Below are 19,694 nucleotides of genomic sequence, written 5' to 3'. Positions count from 1 at the left end.
TGAAAATCACACATGATGCAGACAAAGTGTTCATTGATGAAAGAATATTCCATATTTCACTGCCAGGATTTAGTGAGGAATAGAAAGTCCATGCTCTGTTTGAGGGAAAATGTTTGAGCATGCAATCAGAATCATCATGACAGAGGGCCCATCAGGAGCACTCCAGCAAAGGGAAGAGAATATGATTATCTGCTTCCCGGTGTCCAGCAGACTGTCCGTTAGGAGCTTGAACTCCTCTTTGAAAGTGTCTAACCAATGTTTTTTTTTACATCATTTGTTCCAGCCTGGATAACAGTTGCAGATACAGAATTATTCTGGGTTAGGCTGTAGCTGCAGAGCAATTGGTTTAATGTCCTTTAAGCAGGCACCTGGATAACAGAAAGTCCAGCTGCTGCACACTGCCTCATGTCGGACCATAGACAAGCACTGATGGTGAACACCGCACCTGTGTGTTCATGCCTGGCATCTTGGGGGGGGGGGGGTTTCCTAAAATCATTAATAAAACTATAAGAAATTCAAAATTTCGACCAGATGATGCCACCAAAGGAAAGTCATCTAAGTTTTTACAATTCACCCTCTGAGGACCATGATTGCCAGCACAAATGTTCAGTCTAAAAACAGCCAAAAAACTAAAAAAGTAAAGAAACTAGAGGAAAAGCCTCCAAAGTCATTAAATCACATTATCTGGTAATGATAAACATCTGCATAGAGATGTAGATGTTTCACTGAATAAGTGAAAATTTTGACTTGCCAGCGTGAATAGAATTGTTCTTCTTAGAAATTCATCCTTTCGTTGTTGAAATATTTTACTCTCACCCCAAATGTCAATATCATGTTGTCCTTCAATGAAAAGTTATGGGCATTATAGATGTCAGTATAAAATTCCATAGCAATCCATCCAAAAGTAGTCAAGATACAGTCTCAACTAAAGCTGGGACCGACAGACTGAGATTGCCATCTCCAGAGCCACTTACCATGGCAAAAAAGCCTATAGAAAAAGAAAGCCCTTGAGAGTAGATATGCCTGAACACATGAAAGTATGTTGAAAAATGCATTGAATATGCTTCAATGCATTTGGGGCAGTATTAAGATTGCATTTGAAGGGCAGTTGTAAATTGCTTTCAGGTTCAGAGTGCAGCTTTGATGTTAGCGGAGATACAAATAAAGAAAAATAGACAACATAAATAAAGCATGCAAATAAATACATGTGAGAGTTGCTGTACTTCCTACCCACAGAACTCCAATTGAACTTTATCAGAAAGTTGAGGGAAAATATCTACAGACTGCCAAGTCAACAGTAAGAGGTGACACTGCATTAATAATGTAAGGCAGCAAAGGTGTCACCAAAACAATTAGAACACACACACACACACTGACAAGGAAGGATCTTATAAATACCTGCTTTAAAAGGGTTAGGGTTAGGAGAGAGACGCAGAGTTGACACAGAAAAACAGGTATGAGAGAGAGATCCCAAGTCTTGTGACCCAAACACACACATAGACACACATACATACGTTAACATTACATAGACAAAGACACTGTTAGACACACATACAAAAGGGAGGCATTTGCTTACATAACAGCAGAACTTGCAAAATGAATAGATAGAGAAGAACAGAAGAGGAGCAGAACAAAAGAGAACACAAAGCCATGAAAGAGGTATGAGACAAAACAAGAGAGGTGAAGAAAAGAGAATAGAAAGGCTGAAGTAAATATACATAACAAGGAGGAAATACTTAGGTTACAGTTCCTTAACCATGATGTTATAATCCAATGTGGAGTCCTTTGACAGAAAGATTTTCTAGGATTTGTTTGAATTTGAAAATTGAATATTAAAAAAATAAATGGCTCTTTTGGTTCTTCTATTTATTCTATATGGATTCCCCTCTAGGCTTTTTAAAAATCTACCTGAAAGTATTAGAATTCACAATACGTATTGTACTGTGTAATTATGTGAGAGTACTTTGCTGTTGGTCATGGCCATTTATTGTTGCGGAGCACTGACTATAATGATCTCCATCTGTCTGGAACATAAGCCTTCTTCTGCCTTTGCTTTTATTTTCTCATCATCTCTGCATCACGGTTTCAGTAGTAGCAGCTGGTGCAGTCCTAAAAAGCCCTTTACTGGTAATTATTGAGTAAGAGAGGACCCCTTTCATTCCAATTTGCCTCTCCCCGTTCGGCCTGGAGGTTTGAGCCAGTGTCTTCCCTTGTCAGGTGTACTCTCCTCTGACCTTAAAGCCATACTACTTCATCTTAAGAGGGCCACAGAGGAAGCAGAAAAGATGAGGGAGGAAAGAGGGAAACAATCCCTCCCTGGCTGCGTGAGAAGAGAGTGTCTCCTGAGGGTCCTTGGTTGTGATGCTGACACACACAATACATGACATCACTACTAACACATGCATGCAGAGTGACTTACCAACGTACCCTGACCTGATTACATAGTAGAGATGCACATATGTGCAGACAGATACAGTATGCATTAATATCTAGACATATTTACATATATTTTGGAGATATTTTTGTGATGTAATTACTTCACATAAATAATTCAAACTCAACTAACAGATTATTTTTACTGTGTGTAACAAGAATAGAGCTACCACACAGAACACCATTGCTAATAATATGCAAATGAAAGCCTTCATGTACTGCCCATTGGTTGACTCCATGTTGTATTAATATGTGAAAGTGAAGTGAAACAGACATTTAGATATATGGACCTGTCATGGAATCAGTTTGCAGAACTGTTTAATGATACTGAATCAAACCACTTATCAGTACTACACACACACACACACACACTACATTTGGTTTGAGTGAAGCACATAATAACCTTAATTGATAATTAAGGTTATCAATTGTTATTGTTTCTGTTGTTGGCACTGAGGGCAGATTATTGCCAAAGTTATCTATGGATGGTTGTTACCACAGCAACAAGCATACTATTACAAAACCCTTGACCTTCACACTGACTAGATTATACCTGAGAGACAGACAGGGAAGGAGGGAGACAGAGAGAATTGATGACACTTAATGATAATAGGCAGATTTTTACATTCAAATATATATTTATTTATATTTACTCTGGACATTGAAAAAGAACATTTCAATCATCGTATAGTGCCTTTCAAGTCTGTGTACATATATCACCATGAACAATATACAATGTGCCCAAAACCTATTCATATTGTGACCACTTCACAGTAGCTTGTAAGCAAACCTTTTAATCCATTTTAAAATAGTCTAATGTTGGCAAAATGTAGCATAAGCCTACCCCAGCAATATCTTGGTTTGGATACCAAGGCAGACATTGATACAGTACAGTACCTGGAAGTTGTCCTTGCCAGACCAATTCCTTTATGTCGTCTCCAAAATGAGATTCTAGTCAATGTGAATATGTTTTTGTTAAGCCTGTAACATTTATAAATGGGGAAGAGTTAACCAAAGTGGAACTAAAAAATGTTTTTTTTGAAGTCACAAGAAAGCATGTTGTTTCTCTGTGACAGATATTTTATTAATAAGACATGACAAAATGAATCCATCTAGTGGTTACCTATGCCCACACACACAGTCAGGCTAAGAAAAAAAACACAAAAACAAAAACACACATCCACCCATTTCTCATTGTGTTCCTGTTTAACTTTTAATTTTTCCTATTTTTTTCTCTTTTCTCCTTATTTCTTCTTCATTGTTCTTCTTTCCTCCGCCACAGTTTCAGAACCCGTATGCATACTCACCTCCGTTCCGCTTTGGGACTGTTCCAAACGGATCCACTGAGAGGAACATCAGGAAGAACTACCCTGCCATGCACCAGTACATGGTGAAATACCATCAAACTGGAGTCGTGGATGCACTTGTCAGCCTCAAAACTGGGTACGGAGACTTTGTGTGTGTGTGTATATGCATGTTGGTAAGTACATGTGCTAATTTCTCATTAATGCAAAAGAGTCACAGAATCACTACAGTGTATGTGTGCATGTGTGTGTGGGCACCTACAAACCAAACACAGAATGTATGGTTTTGTGTGTAATTGCATGTCTGAATGTACTTGCTGTGTGTGTGTGTGTGTGTGTGTGTGTGTGTGTGTGTGTGTGTGTGTGTGTGTGTGTGTGTGTGTGTGTGTGTGTGTGTGTGTGTGACAGCTCCTCTGAGACTGGGAATGAATGGTCTTCCTCATTGGAAACAGCGGTACTATTTTTAGTACTGGTCTCTATAATGGTACTGGTGGTGGTGGTGGTGGGGTGTGTGTGTGTGTGTGTGTCGAGGTGATATCACACAGCTAACCAAGGACAAATTGAAAGAGTGGAATGACTTTAGAGGGTTGGATGGATAGAAAAGTGGAGGTAAAGACTGGGAAAAGAAAAGGAAAGAAGAGAGGCAGAGAGGTGACTCTCATCACACCATCAGCTGGCGAGGGGGAAGGAAAGGGGGTGGGGAAAGAAGACAAGGGCAACATGTCTTATTGGAGGAAATGAGGGAAGGGTGGAGGGCAGCAGGATGGGGCCAAAAGACTAGAGGAAGGAATGTGGTAATGGAATGAAAAAAGGGCCAATGGAAAAGAAAGAGAGGGGAAATTGAGGTGATGGGAAGGGAGGTAGAGATTGGGGGCTGGAAAGAAGGGAGGGTACATCAAGGAATGGAAAGATGGGATGGAAAAAGAGAAAAAAAAGACTGAAAAAATCTAAGGTAAAGGACAAAAGGTTGATGAGGTGATATGACAAGAAGTTATTTCTGGTTGGTTAATGACAGTCGGGTGGGATCAAATCTGAGTGCTCAGCTCAGACCAACCCCTGGAAGGGGGATGGAAGACATAAAGAAAACCAAATACACAGGCAACAAATATGAGGAGATAATTTATGATCCATGATTTTTATGCAGTTATGTCTTCAGCTCATCCATAAGTCATAAGTAAACTGGATGTAAACAGCTTAAACCACTATAATGCTCTGAGTCGCTCTCATCTGTGCTGTGATATTAACATGCAGCACATATGTAAACACACACACACACACAAATATACATACCTCTGTAAACTAATTCTACATGCACACAAGCAAAATGCTTGCATGTATATCTGTACACAAACAGCAGACCTGCAGGTGTGTGCAGTCAGTAATGCCCTCATTGATAATTCTATTCTGTGGTATTAGCAGATGAGCAACGCTGCAGTGTTCAGCTGTTTAAGGCTTGATGGCTGGATTAGCTCTGATCACACATAATGCTGACAGGCTTTACACACAAAATGTGTTACAGGCACAAGAACAGAAACTATGCAAAGGGGAGCTGAATTGATTTGATCATATTTTGTGGCCCAGATCAGTCACATTTACAGCAAAGTTTTAAACGACAGACAATTCCATTGATTATTTTCAAAAATGTGCGTTTTTCTGTTAAGCAAAAATGCATGGTGGCAACAGGCTTTCAAGGCAATACAAATTGACAAGAAACCCACATCACAAACAAATAAATCAGACCATAGTGCAGCCAGTCTTGATGTAGAGGGCCCTGGCAAAAAAATCAGAAACCAAAAAACAAAACACAGGATCATCCAGACAAAAAAAAGTTTTATTACAGTAAAAGCACTTACTCCATGTACCATATGGGACTTTACAAATTCCAGTTTGCAAGCGACAAGTGGATACAGAGAAGGGTGTCAAAATGTTTGTATGTGTCTGTGTGTGTATGTTGTTGTAGCAAAGTTTAATTGTTTATATATTTTTCCAGACTATCTTATTCAAGTCTATGTATATCAGGACTGAATTATAGAATTACTTTTTTTGATTATTCTATGGCTCTTGTTCACAGTTACCCAGTGTTTGTATGAAACTAACCAAACTTTCACAGGTAGAATCCAATACTCGCAGGAGTTCCTAAGAGTATTGGTTCCCGGGATTGCAAAGATAACATCTTTCACTACAAGATCCAACATGTAGATTATAACTTTAAAGTGCAGAACTGTGGCAGAAGGGTAGGAGTGAGAGAGAGGCTGAAATGACTATAAGTCAAGACATATTCCTCAGCCCACCACAGTGCTGGCTAATGTGCAGTCAATACGAAACAAGACTTATGAGGTTGAAGAAAACATGATCCACTTCCAGGAATTCAGGTACACGTGCCTTGTGGCCTTCAAAGGGGCCTGGCTGAGGACCAAGACGGCAACCTGACAATCAGTGGCTTTCAGCGGTGATCAGATGGGACAGGGATGCATATACCACCGGGAAGTCTCAAAAAGGAGGGTTCTGTATGTCAACCAGCAGTTGTACACAAAGATCACTGTCAGAGACTATGTGTACACTGACACTGAGCTACTATCAGTGTCTGTTCACCCTTTCTACCTCCCCTGTGAGTTCCCCTTAATTTTTATAACTGTTGCTTATATAAACCCCAAAGCCAATGCAGATAACACAGTCAACACCATTTACAAAGTAACACAGAAACTGCAATCCATGTCCCCTGACACCCCCAGCCTCACTCTCTGTGATTTTAATTACTGTGTAACCTAAAGTCCATGAGCAGCTTCTCTCAGTGCATCAGATGCCCTACTAGACAAGAAAAGACTGTAGAACTCTGCCATAGCTCTGTTACATGAGCATATATGTCGGTAACTGTAACTCTCCCCCTGCTTGACTCTTCTGACCATTATACAATCACCTCATGCCGACATATAAAACTCTGTTGAAAAGAGGGAAACTCTTGTCTAGCGAGATTAAGATCTTGACTGAAACTGCTACTGCTGAACTATGATACAGAGATGTCGAGACCGTACTGATTGGACTTTCTGATGGTATTGATGAGATGGTTGATGTTGGGGGAGAGGGTTATGTGGTATTCATAGGAATACTAGAAGGGGTGCAGTTAAGGTGTGGTCCTGCTCCTGAAACTTTGCCAAATAAGTTTCTATAAAATTTGACTTTCTTACATGGATCTGTATAGACCTGTCTAACATGAGCAGTAAGGACATTGTGTCTACCAAATTCACATTCAACACCCACAGTGCAAGACCATTGTTAATAAAATGCAAAAACCCTGGGCCAGACAGGATTATAGGACCCCCAACTCTGTAAGGAGTCCATCATAGTCCTTGTTGCAAATCCCCCAAAGAGCTCAATGACTTACCTCACTGGTCATGCAACCATTTAAGAGGCTGATTAAGCAACCGCTATTTAACAGGGAAGAGCACCATAAGGATGTGTTTTTTCCTGTTCACTGTACATCCTCTATTCCAACAATTAGAAGTCAATATAGTGATAGACCCAACCTTAAATTTGCAGATGACACTGTTATCATCAGTCTACTCTCAAGATGGAGAGAGATCGTTGATGACTCTGTCTCAATGTCTTGTATGATGTACCGAATGGTGTTATTTTATAGATGTTTCATTGTGTCAAATTCAACCTTTTCACTAGGATTCTGGTATGGCAATCTGAATAACCAAACTTGTTCACTATCCGATACAATATCTATCTTTTATTGATTTTATTGTTGCACTGTTAGTGTGTATTGTCACTGTTTATCTGTGCTCTGCTACAAGCTGAATTTCCTCCAGTGGGACAAACTGAACTGAACTGAACTGAACTGCCTTAACACAAAAAGTTTTGGCATCTTTTTAGCCTTGCTTCTGGACTAAGTGATTTGAGACAGTACTGTTATCTGTTGTAAGCCATCAGATATTTTAACTGAAAGTGAATTGTCGATATAAAATCTTTATGATTTATGGTTTCAAATTGTGATTTTGGAACAATTCAATCAGATTCTATAAATCAATCAGATTAACAAAAAAGTTGCTGTGTGGGCACAATTTCACACTGTGGCCAGCATATTTCCCAATCAATCAATCTCAATCAATCTTTATCTATATAGCGCCAAATTACAACAAAAGTCATCTCAAGGCACTTTACACATGGAGCAGGTCTAAACTGTACTCGTCAGTATTTCCCAGTTAAAGTTATTTTGGATTGGAGTTTATGATAAAGTGATGTTAAAATGTTATTCTGCTTAGTTGTATAGATGCTACTCACACAGTAGTTCAATGACAGGTCATGTACTGTGCTGTGCTAAAATAAGATCCAGAGTCACACAAAATGGTCATTTTGCAGTGTTTAAGATAACATTCAAAGGTACAGATGAGAAGTGGCAGGAAAATCAGGGCTAATATATTTTATTCAACCAAAATAAAGGTGTGACAGATCAGTGATGGCTGAATCCCCCTCCAAGCCATTAGAGCTACAGTTTGGCTAGCATCTATAAACATGCACGCTCAAATCCATGCTCACAGACATGCACCAGTGCACAGTCGCATCTGCACAATCACACATATACTAAAGTGTACATACACATATGCCTGGTTCCCCACATGTTTGGACACACAGCGTGTAGATGGAGCCAGTGCTGGGTTAAGCTAATTACACAGCTAAACTATCGGCTGTGAGCCTCCGTTAGAGGGCTGGATCTGACATTCAGTAAATGCCAGCCAGTCACTGCAGTATTAGCAGGGCTCTCTGTATGTATGTGTGTGCCTGTGTGTGTGTGTGTGTGTGTGTGTGTGTGTGTGTGTGTGTGTGTGTGTGTGTGTGTGTGTGTGTGTGTGTGTGTGTGTGTGTGTGTGTGTGTGTGTGTGTGTGTGTGTGTGTGTGTGTGTGTGTGTGTGTGTGTGTGTGTGTGCACTGAGAAAGCAGCCATTTGTGACGGCATCAGTTACATTGAAAATGTCAGTCTGAGTCTAGGATCCTTTACGTTCCACTTTGCAACCTGCTTATTTTGTGTGTGTGTGTGTGTGTTAACAGAGGGAGAAAGAGAGAGAGAGAGGCTGTGTAAATGTTTGTGTCTGTCTAAAGTTTGTTTGGGTCGTCCATGTGCCTCCAAGGTCCTATCATCAGTGAAGCGTGCTGTATTGAACCGCAGCCACTCCCCACTGTGTCCTCTGTGTGTTTGGTTACGCTTGGATTGCTGTCGTATTGGAGATGATTTAACACTTTAGAATTGATCCGCAAACAACACATTCTGAAAAATAAGCCCCTCGTCTGCTTTCTGTCTCTTCCTGTGCACTTCTCACTCATTCTCTTTAAAAAATTTGAAACCCCTCACGCTTCGTCTTCATCCCCTCCCTTTGTCTGTTTTCCTCTGTCTCTCTCCTCTGTTTCTGTTTTTTTCTCCTTCTTTGCAGCAAACTGGATGCCTTCATCTATGATGCTGCAGTGTTGAACTACATGGCTGGCAGAGACGAGGGATGTAAGCTGGTGACCATTGGCAGCGGGTAACTAAACCTTTAATTCTTTAAAAAGACACGTTCAGTGTGGATTGCCTTCATTTTATGGTGGGTCTTTTCTATCAAGTTTATTTATGTTACATATGTTGAAAACAAATTGCTGCCTGGAAATTTGTTTCCAAAGTGTGTAACAACCAGACATCATCATGTGCCTCTGTTCATTTTACATTTCCACATTTTAACATGATGCTCTTTTTTTTCTTAGAAGAGAGCAGAGACCAATGTCTTCAGGTAGTAGTGCAGTTATGTGGTGCCAACTGAGCTCAAGTGACATTTTCCACACATGGAACCAAATGAGTCAAACAGAGTAATCAGTCCAGTGTTTTAAAGTTGGAAAAAACAGGTGTACATTAACCTGGGTTTCTCACTACCTGAATTCTCTTTAAAATATAATAATTTTGTTAAAAATTTAATTATATCTCAGAAGAAATGGCATTCCCTGTACACTAAAAGTGAATAAATAGGAGAAACCTGGATTAAAAATATAAAGGTAAAATGTATAATATAATACTATATATCTATCTATCTTTATATAGATAGATAGATATATATGTAGTATGACCTCAATTTCCACCTCATGACATTTGAATGTATCATTATGCATTAGGTATCTGCTCAAAAATATTTTACAGTGACACCATCTGGAGTAATAAATGTTAAAAACTTCTGTTTGAAGGTTAAAATATGTGTTTTGTGTGTGTGCGTGTGTGTGTGTGTGTGTTTCGACATGCTTGCGTTCAGGTACATTTTTGCTACCACTGGTTACGGCATTGCTCTACAGAAAGGCTCCTACTGGAAACGACAGGTGGATCTGGCTATTCTAGCCATCATCGGAGATGGTGAGAAACACACTCACACAGCATTCTCATACGCATATACAAAGTGCATGTCACTGTCCGACGAAGGCAAAAGGTTACATCGTTCCTTGCCAGCATTATAATTCATGCATATGCACTTCATGTACTGTCTCTCCCTCACACACACATCCCTACTGCCTTGTCTGCTGACAGCACAAAGGGAATGCAATGAAGTATAAATAGCCCTTTGATGTTATTCTGGACACAAAAGGCTGCTCTAAACAGGGGGCAGAGTGTGTAAGTTATTCTAATATATTCCTCTCTGCAGCACCAGATCTCTCTGTGTGTGCGTGTTTGTTTGTGTGTGTACGCATTACTCTATCTGAATCACCACATTCCTTTATTACAGTAGCCTCAGAAGTTCTTACATAAACAATTTCCTCCTGTGAAACAGAGAGAAAGTGAGACAGCTCGAGCTTTTAGTGACAGATTCATTTACATTTTACACCGAAAGCATTTTGCTGATGCAAGTGTTCACAGCCACTCACATTAAGTGCACTGAAGTTGATTAAATGAACATTGGTGTCACAATAATCCTCTCTAACCAAATCTTATCAAGGCAATAGAGCATGGAGGCCACACTCCACCATGTTTCATGACTGGGTAATTTTTGACAAAAATCAAACTCAGTGTTTCATTTTGCTTTGTTTTCATCTCTCTATTATTAATCCCATTTACTCTTTTTATACTTGTAGCTTCTTAAGCAGAGTCATACATAAATATGTAAATGAAATATGGATAAACTTAAAATCTTTCCTTCCCAGAAAATTCATAAAGAGAAGGAGAAATGTGAGGAGAGAGCAGAGAGTGAGAGAAAAACTGAGATGGCAAGCGTATAAAAGGGTAGATAAAAGACATGCACAGAGTCTTAACAGAGGTAGAGAGAGGAAACAGATGTAGGGAAAATCGATGGAGACACAGAAAAACATAGAGACAGTATGTGTGTGAGATGTCCAGACAGAGGTCAAAAACAGGACGAGGCAACATGGAGCAAGAGATGAGATGAGAGGAAGACAAGGAAAAAGTGTGTGTCAGGTAGAGAGAGAGATGGTGAGTGAGTAGAGGATAGGTCCTTAATAAATGACAGTGACTCTGTGTCTTAGCAGATGTTACTTGATCTGATAGACACAGTGTGGAGGCTGAGAGAAGATGTGTTCTGGGAAGAGTGAAGGGAGGTAAAAAACAAACAGATGAGAAGACAGGCAGAAATACAGAACAGATTGCCTGGGAACCTGTGAGATGGCACAGACATAGCTGGCACAGCTGCAGGTCCACATTTGTCTGCAAATCTGCACATTCCTAATCAAATGTATTCAACTGGAGGAGCGACATTAGCCTGAATGCCCAAATGCACAGGTTCTTAGAGTGTAGCAAAGTCATAATCTGTCAGACCTAAATATCATCCAGTAAGGCAACTATCCATGTTCAACCATATTTCAGCTAGAGTTCATTTCAAAGTGCAGATAAGCATCATGAACAAACTAAGTGAGGGTACTGAGAATGGATTTCATGTAATATTTGTGGTTCATCATTAATGGTGAAAGAAGTACTGAGATCTTTTGCTTGAGTTAAAGGACCTCCATGAATAGAAAGGTCTTGAGGCAGTTTTAATACGGGTAGAGGTTTGTGGTATGGTATGGTCGGCACATGTCGACAGGCACATGTCCATTGATGGATTTGTATGTGACTAGCAGGACTTTGTAATTAGTCCCGAAGGAGACAGGGAGCCAATGCAGTAAAAACAGAATTATTGTTACATGTTTGTGTTTTCGCACTCTTATCAGGATCCTGACAGTGCTGTTCTGGATTTACTGGCGTTTCATGATGCTCCTGCCAGGAATAGAATGTGAAGAGCACATTGCAGTAGTCCGGCCATGAGTAAATAAAAGCATGGCCATGTTTCTTTTTGTCTGACAGGGTTAGAGAGGGCTAGAGTTTCCAGATGTTTTTGACATGGTAGGAAGAGCTTTTGCGTAGTTGTCCTATATGGTCATTAAAAGTCAGTTTAAGATCAAACCTAACACCCAGATTAGTGACTGAGAAGGAAACGGGCATGTCCTGGAGACATAAGGTATAGGTGATGACCGAATCTGGTGTGGAGTGCCAAAAGCTTCAGTTTTGCTGCTGTTTAACTGGAAGACATTTGAGCTTATCCCAGTCTTTATCTCCTTATGACAGGTGCTGAGGCTTGACATGGCTGCAGAAGGGCTTGGGGCAATATTGGTGTACAGCTGGGTATCATCAGTATAGCAATGAAAATACATACCATGTGGGCTGATAACACATCCAATGGGGAGCATATAGAAGGTATAGAAGATGGGGTTGAGAGTGAATCTATACTTAGTTAGTTAGGCCCGAAACTATTTAAATTTAGAGTCTGAGAGTCAAGGAGAATCAGGAGAGAAGGGGACCCTGCATCAGCTGCCATCAGCAGGTCTTTCACAACCCTAAGCAGAGCTGTTTCAGTGCTGTGTACTGAATGAAAACATGACTGATATTTTTCAAATATGTTGTGTTTAAGGTAGTCCTGAAGCTTAGAAGCAATCAGCTTCTCCAGCACCTTGGACATGAAAGGGAGGTTAGAGATTGGTGTGTAGCTTGCAAGAACTTCTGGATCCAGGGTGGCCTTCTTAAAGATGGGGTAGATGGCTGCAACCTTGAGGTCAGATGGAATACTACTCAGTTTGTCAAGTCCACTACCCTCGTCTGAAGCATTGTTCCAGGACATGTACAGATATTATTTTCTGCAGTACATGAGTGAAAGGGAGCAGAGCATTAAAACCTTGTGTGTCTTAACAGAGGCATGAATATATCAAAGATACTGCTCAGAAATGTATTGTAGAGTGCCAATAGTTCATTCACTGATGTAGAAACTGGGCAGGTGATGTGCTGGTGGTCCATATTAAATCAACAACCTGTAGGTTGTTGATGTGGGTGAAGTCAGTGATAACCAGCTCAAGTGTGTGCCCCCTGGTGTGAGTAGGGATATCTGAGACACATAATCAGAGGAACTTCACACTACATTTTGGAGCAAGGCATTCAATAAAAGAAACATCAGCGGAGATCATTTACAGGGGAGATTTAGTTCAGACCAGTATATGATTGCCAAACCACCACCAAAGCCACAGCTATGGGGTTTTTCCATGTAACTATAGCCAAGAGGGCAGGCCTCATTAAGCACAGAGTAGTCCCCTGGTTTATGCCAGGTTTCAGTTAGGCACACAAAACACAAAACCAACTAAATAGTTCCATGGTGGCAGGACACAGAGTTTAGGATAGAAGTCTCTCAAGTCACTCAAGTTTATTTTCCTTCTGTATTCTACATTGAAACCATGGTGTAAACCTCTATGGATATAACTATACTGTTTTTTTTTTAAAGTTTGTTATATTATCCATTGAGTCACAACTCCATCTGAAAGCTAGTAACTAAAGCTGTCAAATACATGTAGTGGAGTATAAAATGCATTCTTCCCTCTGAAATTAAGTGAAGTGGAAGTATGAAGTAGCACAAAATGGAAATAATAAATCACAAGTAGACCTCAAAAAGTACAGCACTTGAGTAAATGCACTTAGTTATTTTCCACTATTGTTCATCATACTGTATCGTTAAGGCAGATTCTTAAATAAGTTTCTCCTTTCAGGTCCTAAACCAATTTTTTTTTTACAAAACCTTGCAAATGTAGATAAAACTTGTGCAAAACTTGTGTTCCTGTGTTCAAACTGTCTTCTCACCAGGCTATTGCTTGAGCCATCTGACTGCTGAAAGGAGAACACAATTTAAATTTCATCAATTCTTTCCCCTACAGCTATTCCCTTTTTTTAAAAGAGACAAAGTCATAATGTCATATTAAAATCATAGCTACATACTCTGCCTACATCAATTGACATGTTCTAAATCTAGCAGGTGACAAATTCTTCTAAATTGTTCCAAAGGGTTAATGATGTCTTAGTGAGTCTGCAGCCCCAAGACATCTAGCTAAACACCACCATGATATTTGTCTTTCCTCACTAGCAGCCTTAGTGATCCAGCCCTGAATGACACAGATTGGATTAGCCACGCGCCAAATGTCACAGAGAAAGCCAAAGAGGGAGGGGGAACAGAGGGAAAGGAACATAGAGTGAGGAATGAGAAAAGATAAGGTCTTTGTTGTTTTCTACCATTCTTTCATTAACACTAAAGAAACTTTGCGCTATCAGGCAACATCGACAGGACTGGAAGCTGAGAAGCTGGTGATGCCAAAGAAATGTATTTTATACAACGTCCCCAAAAAGACATTTATTAGCATACATTTTTAAAAGTTGATGTATATTTTTAGTTTTTGGTTGTGTGTCATCATTTAAAAAAAATCTATCAATATTACAAACAATACATACAATGCACATAGTTTAAAAGTACACCTTCTTTATGCATAACTTTTACAAGACACTTTTAATTTATTGTACAGCAAAGTCATCAGTATTTCTATAGTGACTGTAAATGTCTTTCAAATGAATTGCAGTATCAGGGAATTAGAAATCATTGATCTAATGCATTAAGCCCAGTAACAGATTCAAGTCTCTCTCTTTGTTTTGCATTTCAGGTGAAATGGAGGAACTAGAAGCACAGTGGCTGACAGGAATTTGCCATAATGAGAAGAATGAGGTGATGTCCAGTCAGCTGGATGTGGACAACATGGCGGGGGTCTTCTACATGCTTGCCACGGCCATGGGGCTCTCTCTTATCACCTTTGTCTCTGAGCATCTCTTTTACTGGAGGCTCAGATACTGCTTCACCGGGGTCTGCTCTGGCACGCCGGGTCTTCTTTTCTCCATCAGTCGGGTGAGAACATGTTTACGTGTAGGGGATGTATGCTTGCTTGTGCGTGTATGTTCTACATGAATTCTTTAGTCTGTTTTGTGGTTTGGGAGATTAAAACAACAGATTGAAACAAACAGATTGAATTTGGCCCAAGCTCACAAAAGCAGGCCACTGAGTGTATGCAGCACACATGTGAATATGTGGTCTTGTGAATATCTGGGCTTTGGGTAGTTTCTCTGGGCCAACAGTGGTGGTGTGCAAGGCTATAAGGGCCAGTGAAGCACTAGATCTGAACTAAGGGTTAATGCTGCATTATTGGGGTCAGACAGGCCTATTTTAGTTATGTTCTCTATCAGCAGGGTAAGAGAGTGGAGCAAGCATACACACATGCAGAGAACAAGAGCCACTGCTAAACTAAGGAAATGAGAGAAACAAGGCAAAGGAGGGAGTGTTATAGAAAAGAGGATGAGAGGGAAGGATGGGGATGGAGATGGGAGGGGGAATCACGAGGCAGCCCTAGATATTGACAAAAATAGATTGTAATTGCAGCATCTTTTGGGGTGAAATCATGGCAACCCACACTAAATCAATCTATTCTCTCATTCCGTTAAAAGGTCAGCATTCTCCCTTGTTGTGTGTGAGAACAGAAGACATGGACATGCATCCCTAAAAGCACTGCAGTGTCTCTGCACTATTTTTGAGCCAGAATGTGACTCTGTTTGAAAAGTTAACAGAGAGCATGGTAAAGAGTGAAAAACTTTTAGAGAGGATAAAGCGTGGCTCTTGGAAAAAAAATCACAGCCGTTCTCAAGTGATGTAGGACAAAAGACATCCTTAATCTTGTGTTAATCTGCTCCACAAAATACGTGCTGAACTAAAGACCACTTTGAAGTGATAAATACTTTTTAAAGGTCATATTTGTGAACTGAGAAATAGTGTGTGGAAAGAATTTACTTTTTGACTTGAGCTATAGAAAGGAAGCTTTATGGCATTACCTTAAAACATAGTATTGGATGCTGTTGTTTTGACTTTAATCTATTAAAAACATTTCATAACCCTCTCTTATAGTTGCAGTAAAAGGTATTTTCTCCTGTTATCTGTAAAAAAAAAAAAAAAAAATGTTCCTCTAAAGGAGGCTTGGAGGAGATATATATTGTAACTTTTTTCTCATATTTATCCGCAGGTCACTGTTGATTTGGGTTATTCAGTTTGGATGAATTGTAAAACACTAGTATTTTTGCAAAATACAGGTTTAAAATTGATGGAGCTGCCAGTTTCAATGCATTGCATCACATTTTGTCTGTGTCCCCTTTAGAAAATATACACTGGTTGTTCTTTGAGTCATGATGGACAGGGGATTGTGCTGGCAATGTGGATGGAGACTGGATTTATCCTGGTTCAATTTTTTACAGATATAACAATGTTTTATGTGTGTTTTCTTGCCTTGGTGTGTTTATGATTAATACTGAAGTGCTTCCAAAATAAGTCTGTTGTCTTTACAGCAGCATCATTCTAAATCAATCACGCATGGTTGCTTAGAAGATTCCTATCTTTAACAAAAGAACTTTCTATCTTTTTTGAGGGTTGCAATTAGATTTTCTCTGTACGCTCAGAAAGTATGTTTAAGAGAAAATGACAGTAAACCTAATTTAACAGTTTCAAGATGTGTTAATGGTGATAAAAGTTTGCGTTGGTTCAATATACAGTGATTTGCTGAGTAACTACCAGTGACTCTCAATAAAAAATACAGAGCACAAATATGTTTTGCCAGAGTGGATAAGTAATCATTATTCTGTTTGTCTCTCTCCATTTCTCTCTCAATCTCTTTTTATGTTTGATCCCCTCCCTCTCATCTCATGTTATCTCTTTCCTTTTCTCACTCTTTTACTCTCATCTTCTCCCGTTACCATTCCTCATTTTTTAAAATTACCTCGTCCATTCCACTTGATCATCCATCTGTCACCATGCAGGGAATCTGGAGTTGCATCCATGGAGTCCACATTGACATGAAGAAAAAGACAGATCTGGACTTTAGCCCTCAGGACAAAATGCTTAAGCTCATTAAGTCAGCCAAACAGATGACAAACATGTCTAACCTGAGTGGCTCCCGCATGAACTCACCCAAACGTGAGTTTATGCATTCAGCTGGCCCCATGATCATGGACATGATGGCAGAGAAGGGCAACTTCATCTATGCTGACAACCGAAGCTATGCTCCCAAAGATATGATCTATGGGGACACGGGTGACCTGCAGTCTTATCTTGCTAACCGCCACAAAGACCACCTTAACAACTACATTTTCCAGGGAGGCCAACATCCTCTGACCCTAAATGATGCTAATCCCAACACCGTAGAAGTGGCAGTAAGTGCTGATGCAGTCCAAACCAACGCCAAGCCGCCCCGGACCCTGTGGAAGAAGTCTGTGGATACGCTTCGTTCAGCACCACCTGGACCTCCCCCTATGCCTGACATGTTGATGCCTGACCCACGACTGTCGATGAAGACGCAGCGCTACCTCCCTGAGGACGCAGCCCACTCTGACATCTCCGACTGCTCCAGCAGGGCAGCCTCCTACAAAGACCCAGAAAACAACAAGCACCTGAAGCCCAAGGACAACTTAAAAAAAAGACCCTTGACGTCAAAATACCCTAGGGACTGCAGTGAGGTGGAGCTGTCCTACTTAAAGACTAAGCAGGTCAGCAGTGGAACTAACCAAACCGGGAGAGGAGGAGGAGAGAAAATTTACACCATTGACTCAGACCGAGAGCTGAGCCTGCACTCAGACCCCATTCACTACCGTGAGAGTCGAGGACTTGCTGCTGACGATTTGGATTTCCCAGAGATCTACTCCGACCACAGTGACAACTTTAGGAAGTGTGAGCAGCCAATCATTCATCTGAACTCCTCACCCTTGCATCACACAGATTCAGATCTTCTACCAGACCCATCTTACTCTAAACACTATAACCTGAAAGACAAAAACCTTTCTCCACATGAATCCATTGATCGCTATAAACAGACACACTGCCGTTCCTGCTTGTCTAAAGTGACTGCTGGCTACCCACAAGGTAGCCAGCAGTACCCCCCTGCTGTATCTGCCTCTGCTGCAGCTTCTGCTACACGTTCACCTTATAACCGGTGTGAAGCATGCCTCCACTCAGCCAACTTGTATGACATTAGTGAGGACCAGCTTCTTGCAGACCCCTTGGTCAGTCCCACACTGCACCACCAACAGCAGCAGCAGCAGCAACCAGATGAAATGTTTGGCCTCTATTGGCCACAGACAGATGGGCCGCATGTCCAGAAGAGAAATCGATTGAGGCTGAGTCGTCAGCACTCCTTTGACAACATCATGTTGGAAAAGCCTAAGGATGTAGACCTGGGCCGACCAGCACGCAGTGTCAGCCTCAAGGAGAAGGATCGCTTCCTGGACTCCACATCTGACTCGCACTATGCGAACCTCTTTGGCATGCGTCCATACTCCGGCAAACTGTTTGGCACTGGGTCCAAATCAATGCTGTTTAACCACAACCTGGAGGAGAGCAAAAGGAGCAAGTCCCTGTACCCGGCCCATGGCTCGGACAACCCTTTCCTCAGTCACTCGTTGAGGGATGACACCAGCAGCAGACTGGTCCATGGGCGTAGCTCCTCTGATATTTACAAACAGCTGGCGGTGGCCTCGCCAGCAGCGGTCCTTGGAGCGGCCCCCATCAAAACACGTAACGATGCGAACAATCTCCGCTCTTCTGTTAAATCCACCACCTCATACTGCTCACGGGATGGGCGGATAGCTAATGACATGTACAATAAAGAGCATGTGATGCCTTACTCAGCCAATAAGACTACTGCATACCCAGCCCCACGTGGCGTCCTAAACTCAGCCCAGTTCAGCAATAGACGGGTGTATAAAAAAATCCCCAGCCTGGAGTCAGATGTTTAGTTGATATAAGAAATGATGTGTTTTCTCCTCCTTACTCCTCTCTGGGTTTGTATTATAATTTATCAACTATGTTATCCACTAAGGGATGCCATAGCCACACATTTTTCTCCTTCTCTTTGACATTGTAATCCAAAAGAACTCGTGCCCACTTGGGTATGACTGTACTATTACTACTACTACTCTCTTTGCCGATGATATCTCCATTTCTGTCCATTCTCTGCCATGTACCAGTGAGTTGACTGAATGGCCGGCACTCTACCATAAGGTATCCTGGTGTATAGGAGAGGGGATTCATTACCCCCTGAGGTTTTTAAAGGAGGTAGGTAATGGCATAATCCCTGTGGTGGGACCAAGAAGGCTTAGTTACAGTACCAGAGGACTTGTACAAGAGTTGTTAGGAAACAGGCAGTTGATTTTTGATTGAAATGTGAGAGGAAGCTGTGAGGTAGAGGGGAGAAATTATGGGAGAAAGAGGTAGAGAGGATAGAACCTCTTTTTCAAACCCTCTGCATCCCATTTTTCTTTTCCACCTCCACTGTCAAGCTTGGGGCTTGCTAGTTGAGGAGAGGAGGCCTGACAGGGAGAGCAGATGGGCACGTTTGATGTGGTGGCCAGACATGGAGGCGTCCCAGGAGGGCAGAGGCGTCACAGTGAGCTAGTCCAACGGTCTGCTGCTTGTTACTCTGACAAATATGGCCACCGAGACACCTGGCAGTGCAAGAGGAGAGAGAGGGAGAAAGGAGATGAGCGGCTAAATGGCACAGAGCGGAGCATCCAGTAGTTTTTGGCAGTTAGGTATTGTTGTGCTCGCTCAGAATTTAGGTTTTATG

General features: G+C 41.1%; 1 protein-coding gene across 1 annotated transcript in view; it reads left to right on the top strand.

Annotated features, from left to right (window-relative positions):
• Positions 1 to 18,864, top strand: part of grin2aa (glutamate receptor, ionotropic, N-methyl D-aspartate 2A, a) — a 131,635-nt gene extending 112,771 nt beyond the window's left edge. The window contains exons 10-15 of the mRNA XM_053337731.1: positions 3,716 to 3,876; positions 9,167 to 9,256; positions 10,010 to 10,107; positions 14,706 to 14,944; positions 16,894 to 17,626; positions 17,657 to 18,864. Coding sequence (XP_053193706.1) covers positions 3,716 to 3,876; positions 9,167 to 9,256; positions 10,010 to 10,107; positions 14,706 to 14,944; positions 16,894 to 17,626; positions 17,657 to 18,864 — 2,529 coding nt within the window. The remainder of the gene's footprint in view (positions 1 to 3,715; positions 3,877 to 9,166; positions 9,257 to 10,009; positions 10,108 to 14,705; positions 14,945 to 16,893; positions 17,627 to 17,656) is intronic.
• The last annotated feature ends 830 nt before the right edge of the window (positions 18,865 to 19,694 follow it).

Source organism: Scomber japonicus, chromosome 18, assembly GCF_027409825.1.
Source record: "Scomber japonicus isolate fScoJap1 chromosome 18, fScoJap1.pri, whole genome shotgun sequence".
Classification (NCBI taxonomy): domain Eukaryota; kingdom Metazoa; phylum Chordata; class Actinopteri; order Scombriformes; family Scombridae; genus Scomber; species Scomber japonicus.
Note: the sequence above shows the minus strand (reverse complement) of the source record. Positions and strands in the feature narration are given on the sequence as shown.